The 13,881-nt window shown below is 41.3% G+C and overlaps 1 protein-coding gene across 3 annotated transcripts; it reads right to left on the reverse strand.

The window, feature by feature from the left end:
* Positions 1–12,022, reverse strand: si:dkeyp-97a10.3. Of its 3 annotated transcripts, none has more exons than XM_046045346.1 (9): positions 11,944–12,022; positions 11,662–11,719; positions 8,089–8,436; positions 6,649–6,915; positions 4,805–5,092; positions 4,342–4,455; positions 4,112–4,173; positions 2,218–3,951; positions 1–1,808 (listed from the first exon to the last, which is right to left on the reverse strand). In XM_046045346.1, exons 2-9 carry the CDS (start codon positions 11,699–11,701, stop codon positions 1,785–1,787), a joined length of 2,877 nt encoding a protein of 958 aa, XP_045901302.1. In that variant the 5' UTR covers positions 11,702–11,719; positions 11,944–12,022; the 3' UTR covers positions 1–1,784. The 3 variants fall into 3 exon arrangements, with proteins under 3 accessions (XP_045901302.1, XP_045901301.1, XP_045901300.1); XM_046045345.1 differs by having other exon boundaries at positions 1–1,814; XM_046045344.1 differs by lacking the exon at positions 4,342–4,455 and having other exon boundaries at positions 1–1,814.
* Positions 12,023–13,881: the final 1,859 nt, after the last annotated feature.

The following is a 13,881-nucleotide window of genomic DNA, read 5'->3' on the forward strand; positions in this document are numbered from 1 at the left end:
TTAACATAAACATAAAATTTCTTTATTATTATCATCATTATTATTGGCAAAATTAGATCTTGGAATAATTCATAAAGCAACAATGTTCAAATCCTTCCTGAGGAAGATACATTCTTTGTTTGTAGCATCTCACATAGTGAACATCTGTATACAGTAAACTATTTACAAGTATTAATTTTTCATGGCATTAAAGTAAATCTCATGCTCCAAATGTTTGGTTGGATCTGGAAGACATGCTGTGTATTTGTTCATGTTGGTTTTCAAATTTAGATGTTGAGTTTATGTATTTTGTTGATTTGTTGATTACAGGCCCAAGCACATCTGTTTCTACTTAAAAACAGGTAGCAAATATATGATTTTGTTTTAAATAAGTTTAAGTAATTTCCTGCAACAGCTGGACAGTGCATTTGTTGGGAGCATCTGTTGCTCTAGTGAGAATTTACAGCAGCAGGATAGCGTATATGAAACCAACTCTAATAAACTACAGTGCCCATGTTTATGGTCACCCAGAGCAACTGTGTGGCTCACTGATGTATATTCATTAGTTTTTGAACAATAGAGCTCTATGGCACAGAAGAATGAGATAAATCACATTTTGGTTACACAGACAACACTTGTTAGTGGGATCAGTTCATTGTTGGTTTGTTATTGGAGTTGTTGACAATAAGGGAAATAGAATATCACCAGCCTTATCATTGAAATTTCACATGAATTTGGTCACACTTTTTCATAAATAACAACATTGATATTAATTAGTATAACCTAAATATTACATTTTACTGTATTATTGTACTCCGAGTTTAAAAAACCCCACAAACATTATAATAAATACATAATCTGTAAAAGTAATAATGACATCCCACCATTTTTAATGTGCTGTCAATGACACAGTGCAGACAGTAAATTGTTACACTGTGCTTTTTCAGCAGAAAGCATACCAGTTTAGGTCTTTGTGCTGACCTCATTCATGCACGGTGTGATTATTTTCCAAGTAATGTAAGTCACATAAAAGCATTTAATTAATAAACACCCATCAATTGGTGGGATCCCCTTCATAGTTAGCTGAGCATTACGTCTGAGCACCGCTGAGACAAATCCCCTTAATTGATAAGTGTCATAAGAGGCATCTGGAAACAGAAGGCACACAATAAATAGTTCTATTTACATTAAGACCATCCCAACAGCTAATTTCTCCTTTCATAATTGTCACCGTTCCCAGGGGCCAAGTCGGTCCCTTAGAGTCCCCTCTCATTTACAGCCTGTCTTCTTAAGTGTGAGATACACACAGTCATGCAAGCAACTCAAAGCATTTTGTCAAGGTAGTGTTGTTTAGTTTTGATGATGAATGGATGAGGTAAAGTGAGCTTGGTCAAGAGCTATGGATCACTGAGCTTGTCTTTTCTGCACACGCTCTTGGCTAAGTTTGATGCATGACCAGCACCTCAGAAATCAAAATAGTACAATGTATGTGTGCATTGTACGCGTGCGTGCGTGCATGAGCGCATGCGTGTGTGGGCAGATCAAGCCTCTTTCTTTGAGTTAGTTTTTCATTTATTTCTAGGAAGCAGGGCTGTTTTCCAGAGTTTCTTTCAGCATTTTATCATCCCCATGTTCATTTTGATTGTATAAAAAACTGACTTCAGGACTGAGATCCCAGGGTATGACAGCTTTTTTGAGTGCAGAACCTTGTGCAGTCAGTCTTGCTTGGTGGTATATTGGCTTACGTCTGTCAGCTGTTTGTGTCAGTGGATGCGGGACAATGTGTAGTCTGCTGACATCTGTCATCATCTTGGTCTCCGTCTGTGAGCCTGTTGCTGGAAAGACACAACAAGCCCTTCATGGCTAACATGTCATGCAGAGGAAGAGGCAGAACATCTCACACAATGCTACTTTTAAAAACTGCCATAGTGTCACAAACACTCTAGACTAAATACATTTTTATGGCAGAGAAGACTGTCAATCGTGAAAATGCAACATCTAAGTGCTGTCAAGCACCCACATTCAAGAAATGCACACTACAGACAAAAGCACAAACTATTGAGGACACAGTGCAGGTAAAAGCATGCCTATAACGTTGCACACATGCAAGTACAGAGGATGTATGACTTGATATGACAGCCGTAAGTGCACATCTGACGTGCTGGAAATCTGTAATATCAATAAACATGTGGAATCTGTTGGCTCCAGTTTCAAAATTTCATGTTGTGTCTCACTCACCTGCCATGGCTGGGTGAAGTGAGACGGGTGCCTGTGGGCCGGGTGTCCGTGCCTGTGTGCACTGACATGCATGTGGCCGTTTCCAGTCCTAGTTGGGGATTTGTCAGGGGCACGCTTCTTGGGGAGGGCCTGAAACACTGTGAGAGGGATAGCAGGAGGAGGAATTGGTGGATCCTGAGCCCCAGCAGCCTGTGGTCCAGGGTGAAGGAGGGAAGCCTGGGTCTGTTGTTTCCGATTCTGAAATATTTCAGCCCTCTCAGTGTGGGCTCTAAGTGCAGCCTGGGTTAGGTTACTGAGATTAGGCTGGGCAGAAGAGAATGGGACTGGAGCAGTGCCTCCTTGGCGAGGTTGACTGGCACCACGTATGACAGGCTGTGTCTGTGTGCCCAGGCCTTGTGGTGGTGTTTGGATTGGTGCTGCTATGTGTTGTTGGGCCATGTGTGCCTGTGGAAGGTGATTAGGATCAGCCAAAGCTCTTGTATCTGCACCCTGTGGTGCAGTCAGTCCCTGTTGTGTCCTGGGTCCTTGTGACAAAGCAGAGTGGCCTCCAGAGGCCTGCTGGCTCATGAGAGGCAGTGCCCGGGGGTTATTGCTGTGTGTGGCTTCCTGCCTGGGGGCGGTCTGGCTACCAGGCGAAGCTCTGATGTCTCGCTGAGCACTGTCCCTTTGTGTGTGGGGCCTTCTCTGTGTGTGGTGTGCAGCCTCAAGCTGTGTTACACTGTGAGTGTTTGGGCCTCGAAGATCAGCTGAACGGCTCTGTGTCTGTCTGTCTACTGATGGTGCATCTTGTCTGGGTTGAGCTCTACTCCGGGAAGTGTTTTGGCTCTGAGATTGAGGCTGAGATCTGTTTGGCATTCTTGCCTCTCGCATGGGAGGATGGGTAGTGTAGTCTGTAGTGTCAGAGTTGTACTCAGGTGATGTCTGTCCTCTTTGAAGGGTGCCACTGGGATAAGCTGGTGTCCCTCTGAGGCGATCCCATGGCATCTGTTGACGGGAGGAGCTGGCAGTGGTATCATGGCTTCTTGAGTTTCGGCTATTAGCCTCTAGCTCCTGCTGGTACGTCTGTGTGTTGGCGTTTCGCTGAGAAGTGTTATTACTGTTATAGTGTGTGTATCCAGTTGGGATAAGCCCAGGCTGGTCTTGGTGACCTGTTTCTGTGTGACCATTCAGTTGGGGGTCACTTTGATTGGACTGCCTAATTTGCATTGTGGGATTTGATTGCCCTGTACGTATCAAGTTTTGCTGGGTTTGTGAAGCATTATTATCAGCTGTGTTGGTTACAGGATATGAGCTGTCTTGTTGAGTCTGTTGGCCATTGGTTGGGAATGAGTTAAGATTGACATGAATGGTAGGCATTTGTGCATTGTTGTTTTGCTGGGCAGTTTGTGGCAGCGGGTTAAGACTGACGTGGACCGCGGGCAGCTGGGCACCGCCCTGGGCATTGCCAGTCTGTATGAGAATGTTAGGATTTTGCTGCTGTGTGTTTGGGAATGTGTTTGCATTCTGAGCGTCACTGTGTGTGAAAGCAGAGTTGTCATTGCCATTGTGTGGGTGTGAATTAGTGTTCTGTATAGAAGTGTGTAGGAGTCTATTTGTGTGGGTACGATCATTGTGTTGTGTCGTGTGGTTTTCTCGCGGGTCTGTGTATATGTGGTCACGGTCGCGTGTGTAATAGAGGGGGGGGTGGGGACCTTGGCCCAAATCCCTTGCACGATTAGGATGTGGATCTGGAGGCTTAATGGGAGCAGATGAAAAATGAGGGGAGGGAGAGAAGAGACAGAAAAAGAAAGACGCATAAGGGGGTTAATTTGTGAGCAGCCCTGTAGCACCATCACATGGACAAGATAAACACAAACTCAGGAGTGAATCATATGTAAACTTTACTGTGGCTTACTGTAGGCCTGGGATTTGGGTTGGTCTTCTGCACGGGCACAGTATCTTCTTGTCTCTGTTGTGCTGTAATAATAGGAAAATATATCACTTTAGTGCAAGAAAACATGCCTAAAAAATTGTAAAAGGACTCAGAGATCATCATATCAAGTATTTTACAAAATGTGACTCAACATAGTATAGAATAAAATTAAAAGTGGACAAACAATATGTCCATCCACACCATAGACTTACCCCTCCTCCGTCGCATGAGCAAGACAATGAGCACGATGAGAAGCACGATGATTAGAATCAGCAGCAAACAGCCTATCACAATCCCCACCACTTGCCCCACATTAAGACATATGTCTGAAATAGAAAGAATGATGTCAAAGGGGGAGAATTAATAAAGATAATGGGTCTGGAGCTCAGACAGACAAGAGGAGGAAAAGATAAAAGGTAGAGGAGGGGAAGATTCTAAAAAAGGATGATAAAGTAATAGCAGAGAGAGAGAGACAGCGAGAGAAAGAAATGAAAATAAAGAGAGGAGGAAGTATGTGTGAAAGTCACTGAATGACTTTGACCACATTCTCACCAGATCAATCTCCCTGGATACTTTCTGTCCCTCTACTGTCGTGAAGACAGATACAGGGACGGGGTCCAAAACCAACCATCATCATTATCAGTCACAGAGAGGTCATATTCTACCATAACTCACCTATGATGGTCAAAACTGTCCCCAGCTGTGACGTGCCGCCTGTGATCATGTTACTGGCCGTGCAGACGTAACTGCCGCTATCATTGGTTGAGAAAGTCTGAATGGTTATTACCCCGCTGCCCGCCTGGGTGGCGGTGACCGACTGTCCATTATGTTGCCATGAGAAAAGGGCAGGGGGCAGCGAGTCAGACATGCAGGTGAGACGCACCGTCTGTCCCACCACCGCATCCCCTCCTCCGACACACTGGCTCGAGGTGTCCTTGGTCAGCACTGGGGTGTCAGGGCCATCTGGTTTGGTGATGATCAGAGGACATGTCATATATATCAGCATCAAAATATTTGGTTCACAAGAACAACAAGGAAAATATGTAATGTCTGAAAAAGCAGACTAAAGTACTGATCATATATTCTGCTAAAAGGCTTATCATTTTGTCAATTTTGGTTTAAAGTCACCTCGTCTGGCTAAAGCATCTTGATGAGCCCTCTTCGACCTCGTCGGCATATTACTCAGCTAATGAAGGAGATGTGCACTTTCTGGTTGGATGTTAAATCTAAAACCACAATGGCTGCCACCACTTGAATCAACATTTGTCTCAACACAGTAGAATTTGATTGGCAGGCAAGGGGCATTGTGCAACTTCTGCATAATAAAGAAACACTTCCCAGATAAGTTACTGCAGCCAGCAGTTCAACACAGTTTGGTGTTAGTGAGTCCTTTTTGTACCATGACTTATATTTAAAGGGATATGAAGCAATAAAACTGTTTAATTAAAAGGGAATAGTTTGCCATTTTGGGAACTATAGCTATTCGTTGACTTGGGACCTGGAGTCTCCGCTGGTTGCGTGGCAACCTAACGGTTTCTACATCAGCAAATAAATAGTCCCTCACATAATCACCTGTAACACCAAAACGTTTTACACTTTGGTTTTTGTATGGATTAAACAAACAAGAAATTATGTAGTAAACAGAAAGGTTTAGAGTTGCTGGCTAGAAGTACCTAGTTACCTTTGGACAAAGACAGTTTCCTCCTACTTCCAGTCTTTATGCTAAACTAAGGCAAGTGCGGTTCCAGCTTCATATTTAAAGGGCAAATATAAATGGAATCTATCTTCTCTATTTATCCATCTATTTCTCTGCCAATTATAGCTTCTCAGATGTGAGGATTTTATGTTTTTTTATGTTTCATATTATTGTAAATCAAATGTCTTTGGGTTTTAGACTGTTGGTCAGACAAAACATGCCATTTCAAGATGTCACATTATCTTCTGGGAAAGTGTGATGGGCATTTTTCACAATTTTCTGATAATTTACAGACTGAGCAATTAATAAAAAACATATCAAGAGATGAATCAATAGTGGAAATATTTAGAAAGCAAGACTGCAACAGCCCCTGTGATTGTGATATCACACTGTAAGTCTATTGTCTAGAATGAACGCTTCTGTGACCATAAATGGTGACTCAAAATTAAAGTGACTTACATTTCTATAAATACATACACCTTTGGCATGCATAGCCCTAGCAACAACACACTTCAATCTAATGTGTTTTTCATCTGGGTAAAGAAACCTCTGTTTAATGTTAGAGGACAATGATGTGGAGCCATTTTAGCATGCTGTTGCGGTGACTGGGTGTATTGGGATATTACTGTGAGACTGTCACATCAGAAATAAGGATGTGATCAAGACAAAGCTAGAAGCAGTAGAATAAGCTTAAGGAACGATGTCACGTGCAATCTTAGTGCAATGTAGAACACTGCATGCAGTGCAATGTGGATTACAGATAAGCTATTTACAGTGGCAACAGCAGATTAGCTGACACTTGTCTTGATAAGTGCAAACTCACAGTAGACGGTGAGGGTCTGTGTGGCAGTTTGGGCGCTGACAGGGTTGCTGGCGGTACATGTGTACTGTCCAGAATCACCCCGGATGGCAGGATTGAGGATCAGAAAGCCGCCTGAGAAGGTGATTCTGGAGCTGGCAGTAACAGCTACGCCTCCTTTGCCCCACTGGACTGTAATCGCTGTCCCAGCAGTCCAGGCACACTGCAGAGACACATTTCTTCCCTCCACCGGCACTGAGGGAACTAACAGTCTCACCCCGGCCACTGCATCTACAGAGAGAATAAAACATTTTTTACCAAAGAGCTGCAAAAGCAGAATTACCCAGAAAAAGGTTTCTAAAGTCGCTATTACTGTAGGTATAGAGCATGAGAGTATGACGGAGCTCACTTCAAAGGCTGGAGTGACAGAACAATAGAGGGCAGTTTTATGTATCTGTTGAGGATAATTTGCTGTAATCAAAGCAAGTGAGAGCTGAGGAGGGACAGGATTCAGATAGAGGCACAGATGGTGAATAAGGGGGCAGACGGTATGAGTGGTAGCCGAGATGCCTCTTGGCGGGCAGCCTAAGTTAAATAATTGGATTGGGAGAAGAGGGGGGCGTGTGGACAGAGGAGGCTGTGACTAAGAAAGAACCATAGCAGTGACAGCAAACAAACAAAAACATTCGAGCAACTATCCAATAGCTCTAATCACCCGCGTTTTTTGCACACTTTCTGCTTGCCTGGGATTCAGCAAGAGCATTTTGTATTTTAGGATTTTAGCTGGCTTTCATTTCCTGAGTAAGTTATGAGTGAGTAAGTAGGAGGTTGAGAGTCGTGCTCAACAATGCGGATGGTCCATGACATGAACTAGCTCTCGTGAGTTTGGAGGATGTGACCTTTCAGCAATAATAGACTAGTGCTTCTAACAGTTTGGTCACCCTGCCACCCCATTAGTGATGGTGGTGAGAGGGATGAGAAAGACTGTACGTCATCCCTCCAGCGTGGGCTGATGACTGAAAATAAAGAGAGACACTCAGCTGTTCAAGATCCATTACAGTACTGAATATAAATGAATGCAAAAACTGTATGTACGATATGTAAATGAAACGCTACATTAAGACAGCTACAATATCAAACATCTAGGAGCATGAGCGCTGCATAACCAATGAGTTTTAATTTGCATAAAGCCCAGAGCCACAAGTAAGCTTCATACCCTCCTCCTTTTCATTAATTTTACCTCGCCTACGATGGGTCACTAATTTCATTATACCTCCCAGACTAATTCTCTTACTCCCCAAATCCTCCCTCTTCTCTCTTTACTCCCTTCTGTTCCTCCTTAACATTATTACTTCCCTCAAAACCTCCCTCTCCCGCACAATTTACCCCCCCCCCCCCCCCACCTTCCCTTCCCTCCTCCTTCTCTCTTCAGTGAACTCACAGGCGCACTTCTTTATGTCTTACCAAACACACTCAGCTGTACCGATCCAGAGTTAAGGGCCAGGCCTGTTGCAGCAAGAGGGATCACCTGCACCGTGTAGTTCCCCGCATCTCCGAGCTGGGCGTTTCCGATTTGCAGCTGGTTGGCAGTGATGGTGACCCTGCCCTGGAACTGGAGCACACTGTTAAGTGTTGACTGTCCTCCTGCCCACAGACCCAGAGTAACTCCTTTGTACTGCCATGTCATGGATAAGACCTGGGGTGTTGTCAGCACTGTGAACACTATATTAGTACCAGTTTGAACCAGCACTGGGTCTGTTTGGAACTGGATCGGTACCTGCTGCTGAGCCAGCACATTGGCAGAGAGAAGAACTAAAGAGAATAAAAAGGGAAAGAGAACCAGAGGTGGAAATTATATTTACTCAAGTCCTATACTTACAATCTTATACAGTACAATTTTGAGCTACTTGTACTTTATTGAGTGTTTACATTTTATCTTCCTTTATACTTCCACTCCACCACCTTTCAGAGAGAAATCTGAAGTCTGGACCAATCTGATGGACGGACCAACTGACCGACAGATCGACATTGCTATCCCTAAAGCCATATAGCTAGCATGTCTTAAACATGTGATAAGCTTATGAAATAGAATGAATTACTTATGATAAAACCAGTTGTTCCCAACCTTTTTGGCTTGTGACCCCTTTAAACTTATCACATGGTTTCATTTAAACAACTGTAAATATATCCAATTATTTTACAAAAGGCAAAGATATGAGGGTCCCACACCTAGGTTGGGAATTCACTGGACTAAATTACCTGAATGGATATAAGTAGCTAAAACAAGCTCCACCCTGGTCAGCCACATCAGCGAAATGGTTCAAAATGTTCTGCCGAATGGGTAAATAAAAGTACATTTTGCTGATAATGCTGTACTTGACCTTGTGTGGGATTTTCAAAGCGGGATGTTTACTTGTAATAGACTATCTTTAAATTAATGGATTGGTACTTTTACTTAAGCAAACAACCTGAATACTCCTTTCAACAATGCAGAGAACAAGATCTATAGATACACAGACTGGGCTCTGGGGGTAAAACCCATTAGAAAAGGTACACATTCATGCCTCCCTCGTATATTTCATACCATGTTTGTTGGCTTGGAAGTGATCCTAAGCTAAACATCTATTTTGTGTTTTTGTTAGCCTGACTTAACGTAAGCCATATCGAAATCATACCTGCTTTCTCTATTCTCAAGAATCAGTGGCGCATAGGCAATTTTTCCAAAACCATTGTGAAGTGTAATCTTGTAAAGAACCATTGAATTTACACTTTCATGCATTTAACTGTTGTGCTGTTTGTCCCATTTGTAGTCTGTTTGTGGGTGAAGATGGGGGAAAAAATGTGTTTTGTATTTGGCTGCCACTCCTCCCTCTTGTTTGTGTTGGTATTACAGATTCAGGCAAGGAAATGCATGCTGAATTTCCAATGCCCTTTTACTGGCATATAAAGCTACCACACAAGAACGCTCTGGCCAATGAATTATAGTGAATCAAATCAATATGGTACTGATCAGTCTCGCTGGACTGCCTTTACACGATTTTCACTGGGGAGCAGAAAATAAAATGACAAGAGCCAACACTGAGATGGATTGCATTCAGGTTCCCACACTGAGTTAAACACAAGTGTTTCAGCGCTCGATTAAAAATATCAGTGGTCTTGTTGCTTTTTCAATAGAGACAGAAAGATAGAGTCATGGGTTAGAAGTGAGAAACACCCATACGTGACTCACAGCACAGTTCCTGTGACTTAATGTGCTTTAGTTGTACATATGATTGTATAGTAAGTCATATTCATTAATACATGTAACTATTAACTGTGTAATTATAAAATGAGATTTAGTTGCTGGTATGCACCTTGAATAAACAATGTCAGAGGGACCAGATGTCATGGTGTCAGTTGCTGAATTTTAGGTTTCTGTAGGTAAGTCTAATGGGTATAATAATTCATTCTAACAATCATTGTCTTCCATTTATTCCGAACTAACCGCTGTGTCTTGAAATGTAAAATAAATCACTTCTTGTGTACCAAATGACATTTGTCGGAGACAGATTCACCAAACCGGAGGCATTTCGAATTGAAAAAGCAAAAACCTGTGTCGTTTGAATCAGTTTTGTAATATAAACTGCCGATAGATAGAAGCAAAATGAATATTTAATTGTATGAAAATATTGCTGATTATTACTTTAATTATTATCTTTCATGCATGAACAACTACCCTTAGTTAAAGAACAAATTAAAATATCATTTACATTCCTGGTGCTAATTTTCTGTGCTCATCTTGCTGCAGCATCCAACACTGTAGGGAGTAACAATCTATAATTCTGGTTGGGGAAATTGATACCACAGTAATAGATGCACTACTCATTTGGTAAACATTTTGCTAGAAATTGAAAACATATACAATGCAGTGCACTTAAAGGGTAAGGCTGGCATTGTTCAATAAGTTTTTTATTGTCAACAAATCCCATGAAAAGACCAAAAGCAAGCAATGAGATAGTTTATCTCGCAATACTTTTTAACTTGTAAGTTGTAAATCTATGCTGCTCATAAACAGTCTTTTCAACAGCTGGGCACTGTAGTTTTTAGCAAACGTTACTCAAACAGGAATAAATAGTGCATTTGTTTGGGACTATTTTCATCTGCGCAGTAATACACATTAGGTGCCTTTGTGGGTATTTACTGCAGGAGGGCAGTAAATGTAGGAGTTCAGAAACTACAAGGTGTGACTCACTCTTGTTTTTAATTGTTGTTGGACAACAATGGATGTCTGTGGCACAGAGGAACAAGCTATATCAGGATATAGATAAACAGACAATACTTGTTAATAAGATTAAATCATTGTTGGTTCTGGTCTTTTCATGGGATTTGTTGATAATAATAAAAATATAGAATATAACCAGCTTCAATATCTTTGTGTATGTTGTGCAAATGAGCCAGCCATTTTCATTTTCGTGTCACCTGTTATGCAGATTAAACAATCTTTTGAAAGTTTAAAAGTTCTTGTTATTATCTTCTCTGTATATTTATGTATTTTATATACAAGTTGTTATGCAATTGTTATGCACTGACATTTGTCCTTAGAAGCAGGCTGACCTGGACTATAAATTATAATCTGATCTTCATATTTTTATTTTAAAAAATAAAAACAACTCCTACTGCCCTTCCTGATCAAGAAAATAACAAATGGCGTGCAAGTATAGAAACAATAACATTCCAGCCATTCTGACCAGCATGAGAGGTCAGACGTAGGATTCAGGGAGGAGGCCGTAAAGGCATCACATCACTCAGTAGTCAGTACACAGACGGGAATGCAGCAGTACAGGTTTAAGAGCGGTTAAGACGAGATTTTCGCTTGAAATGCAATTGTTTTATAAACGTGCTTAGAATCCCAGCTTCTCTTCCCTGACCTGTTTTTTTTCTCCCACAGTACAGACTCTACCGATACTTTTCTTTAGAGTATTTTGGGAGCGGTTTGAACCATTTAAACGTTAGTGTTGGAACTGGAGGAGAGAAAACTGTCAGTGCAAATTGTTTTACCTGCCAGTGGCACACTGATAAGGAGCAAAGGTTGTCTCATGTCGTCAGTCAGGCCAGTCTGCAGGGAGATTAAACTCTTTAATATACAAAATTACATTTGTATCATAATTGTGAACCGTTTTTAGCAGTTTTTTAAAATAGACTTTCTCTAATAAGGCTGTAGGTACAGAAGCCTAGCTATTATTATAGTGCTAAATTAGATGGGATTCATTTCAGATTATACCTGACAAAAACAAACATTCTCTGCAGAGTAGTGATAAGAGGAATTAGCTGTGAACTTACCAAAGTATTTGTCTCCTGCCCTCATGCTGAAATAAGGCTCCGTATTGGTTTGTGTTTTCTAACTAATGACTAATATCCACTTCCTGTTTCTCTCCACGATTACCTGTCAAGGACACACCTGTTCTGTTAAAGAGCCCGCAGCCACCTGCAACCGACCAGGCCTAGTCAGTGGTGGAAAGGATCTGGTTTTGCTCACGTAGCGTGTTGTACCAAACTACAATTTTGAGTAACATTTCAGGGGGAACTATTTTACGTTTTATTCCACCACATTTATTTGACAGCTGTTAGTTAGCTACTAAGCTACTTCATAAAACATAAAAAAAAAAACATAAGCTATTAACTTTACAAAATACAGTGCATTGATGAAGATTAAACTACCTAATTGCATGCAACAGTCAAATGCTGTTAATGCATTGATATAGCCTACCAGTCATCTGAATGTAACATATGATAATATTAATGTAATAACCTATATATTATATTATTAATATGTTACGGGGGTATTCTTTTTGCACGAGTATTTTATTGTATTTTGATACTTTAAGCACATTTTGCTGATAATAGCCTACTTCTGGACTTGATAAGGGTTTTGAATGCAGGACCTTTACTTGTAATGGAGTTTCTTTTTTTTTCATAAATAGAGGCTATGAATACTTAACTGAATACTTTTACATAGGCTAGTGTTGGTATTTTCATCAATAAATGGAGCAGTTGTGCAGAGACCATATCACATGTTGTTGTTTTTCTGTGATTGAGGGTCATTTTTATTGTCCTGGTTACAGTAATACATGGCAGCTATGATCTGATTAAGCGTTTGATGTTTTATATGAGGTAATCACATATATTTGCATTCAATACTTGGCTTAATTGCTGACTTGTGGAATGATACGGATGCATGTGAAAAAAAAACACCAGACATAAATCATTCTGCACACAGGACCAGAAGCATACGAGGACGTCTACTGAAGAAAAAAGCAGGGAAAAAATGTTTTCAGCTGATGTATTAGTGCCACCCACTGGTTAATTCCAGCTAACAGCATTCCTCTGTAGACAAAGAACTCAGTGGGAGCCACAGCTGTGATTCCCATGATTATTTTTAAACCCTCTGCAAATACAAATGGATTTATAATCAGTTTAAAATCACTTGTTACATCGGTGCCCTAGGATGCGTTTCATGAAGTGAGAAGCTGCAGCGCTGACGCCTGAATAAGTGATGTCATGTTTCGCTGCTCTTGTGGTGTAAAACACGTGTGTAGCAGACAAAACAATCATCTCAAGGTCTATTTAGTAGCTGTCCTGGAGCTTTCGATTATATTCTGACTTATATAGGTACACTATGTGTTAGAAAAAGGCCAGAATATGAACTTTACTTTGAATGTGATTCCACTAAACCAGCAGTCCATTATTGTCTGTGAAGCAGATTTAGATTTAATTAAGGGCTTTTATTCCAATTTCACAGAGACTACTGAACTTTCCCACTGGGAATGACAAAAAATCGTCTTCATTCCCCTTTACGTGCTTGAAGGTGGTTCTCAGTTGCATGTGACAGACAAGGGGGAATAAGAACAGAGTAAAGCCAAGACAATGTATTATGTCTGCGGGGCAAATCGTGTTCGTGCTGCATAAGAAGCCTGGAGTACAAAGACTATTTCATAAGACTCGACATTGTAACTGGTTTCAATATAATACCATTGCATAGAATTTCTGTTTACAAAACAGTGCAACAACAGTGGTGTGAAAATCCAAATCGAACATGTTGTATTGTTGTCCGAGCATGTGCTTGGACCCGGGTCAAAGGAGGGGGAAGGTGGGAAATATGGGCGTAGGGAGGGGGTTACAATGGAAAGTTATTTTATTCAAAACACAAAGCAGAAAGATGCGTTTACTGTACAGGAAAGAGGCGGGGGTCCGGGTGGTGAGACTGCTTGACGCCTACGT

Source organism: Micropterus dolomieu, linkage group LG03 (genome assembly GCF_021292245.1).
Source record: "Micropterus dolomieu isolate WLL.071019.BEF.003 ecotype Adirondacks linkage group LG03, ASM2129224v1, whole genome shotgun sequence".
Taxonomy (NCBI): domain Eukaryota; kingdom Metazoa; phylum Chordata; class Actinopteri; order Centrarchiformes; family Centrarchidae; genus Micropterus; species Micropterus dolomieu.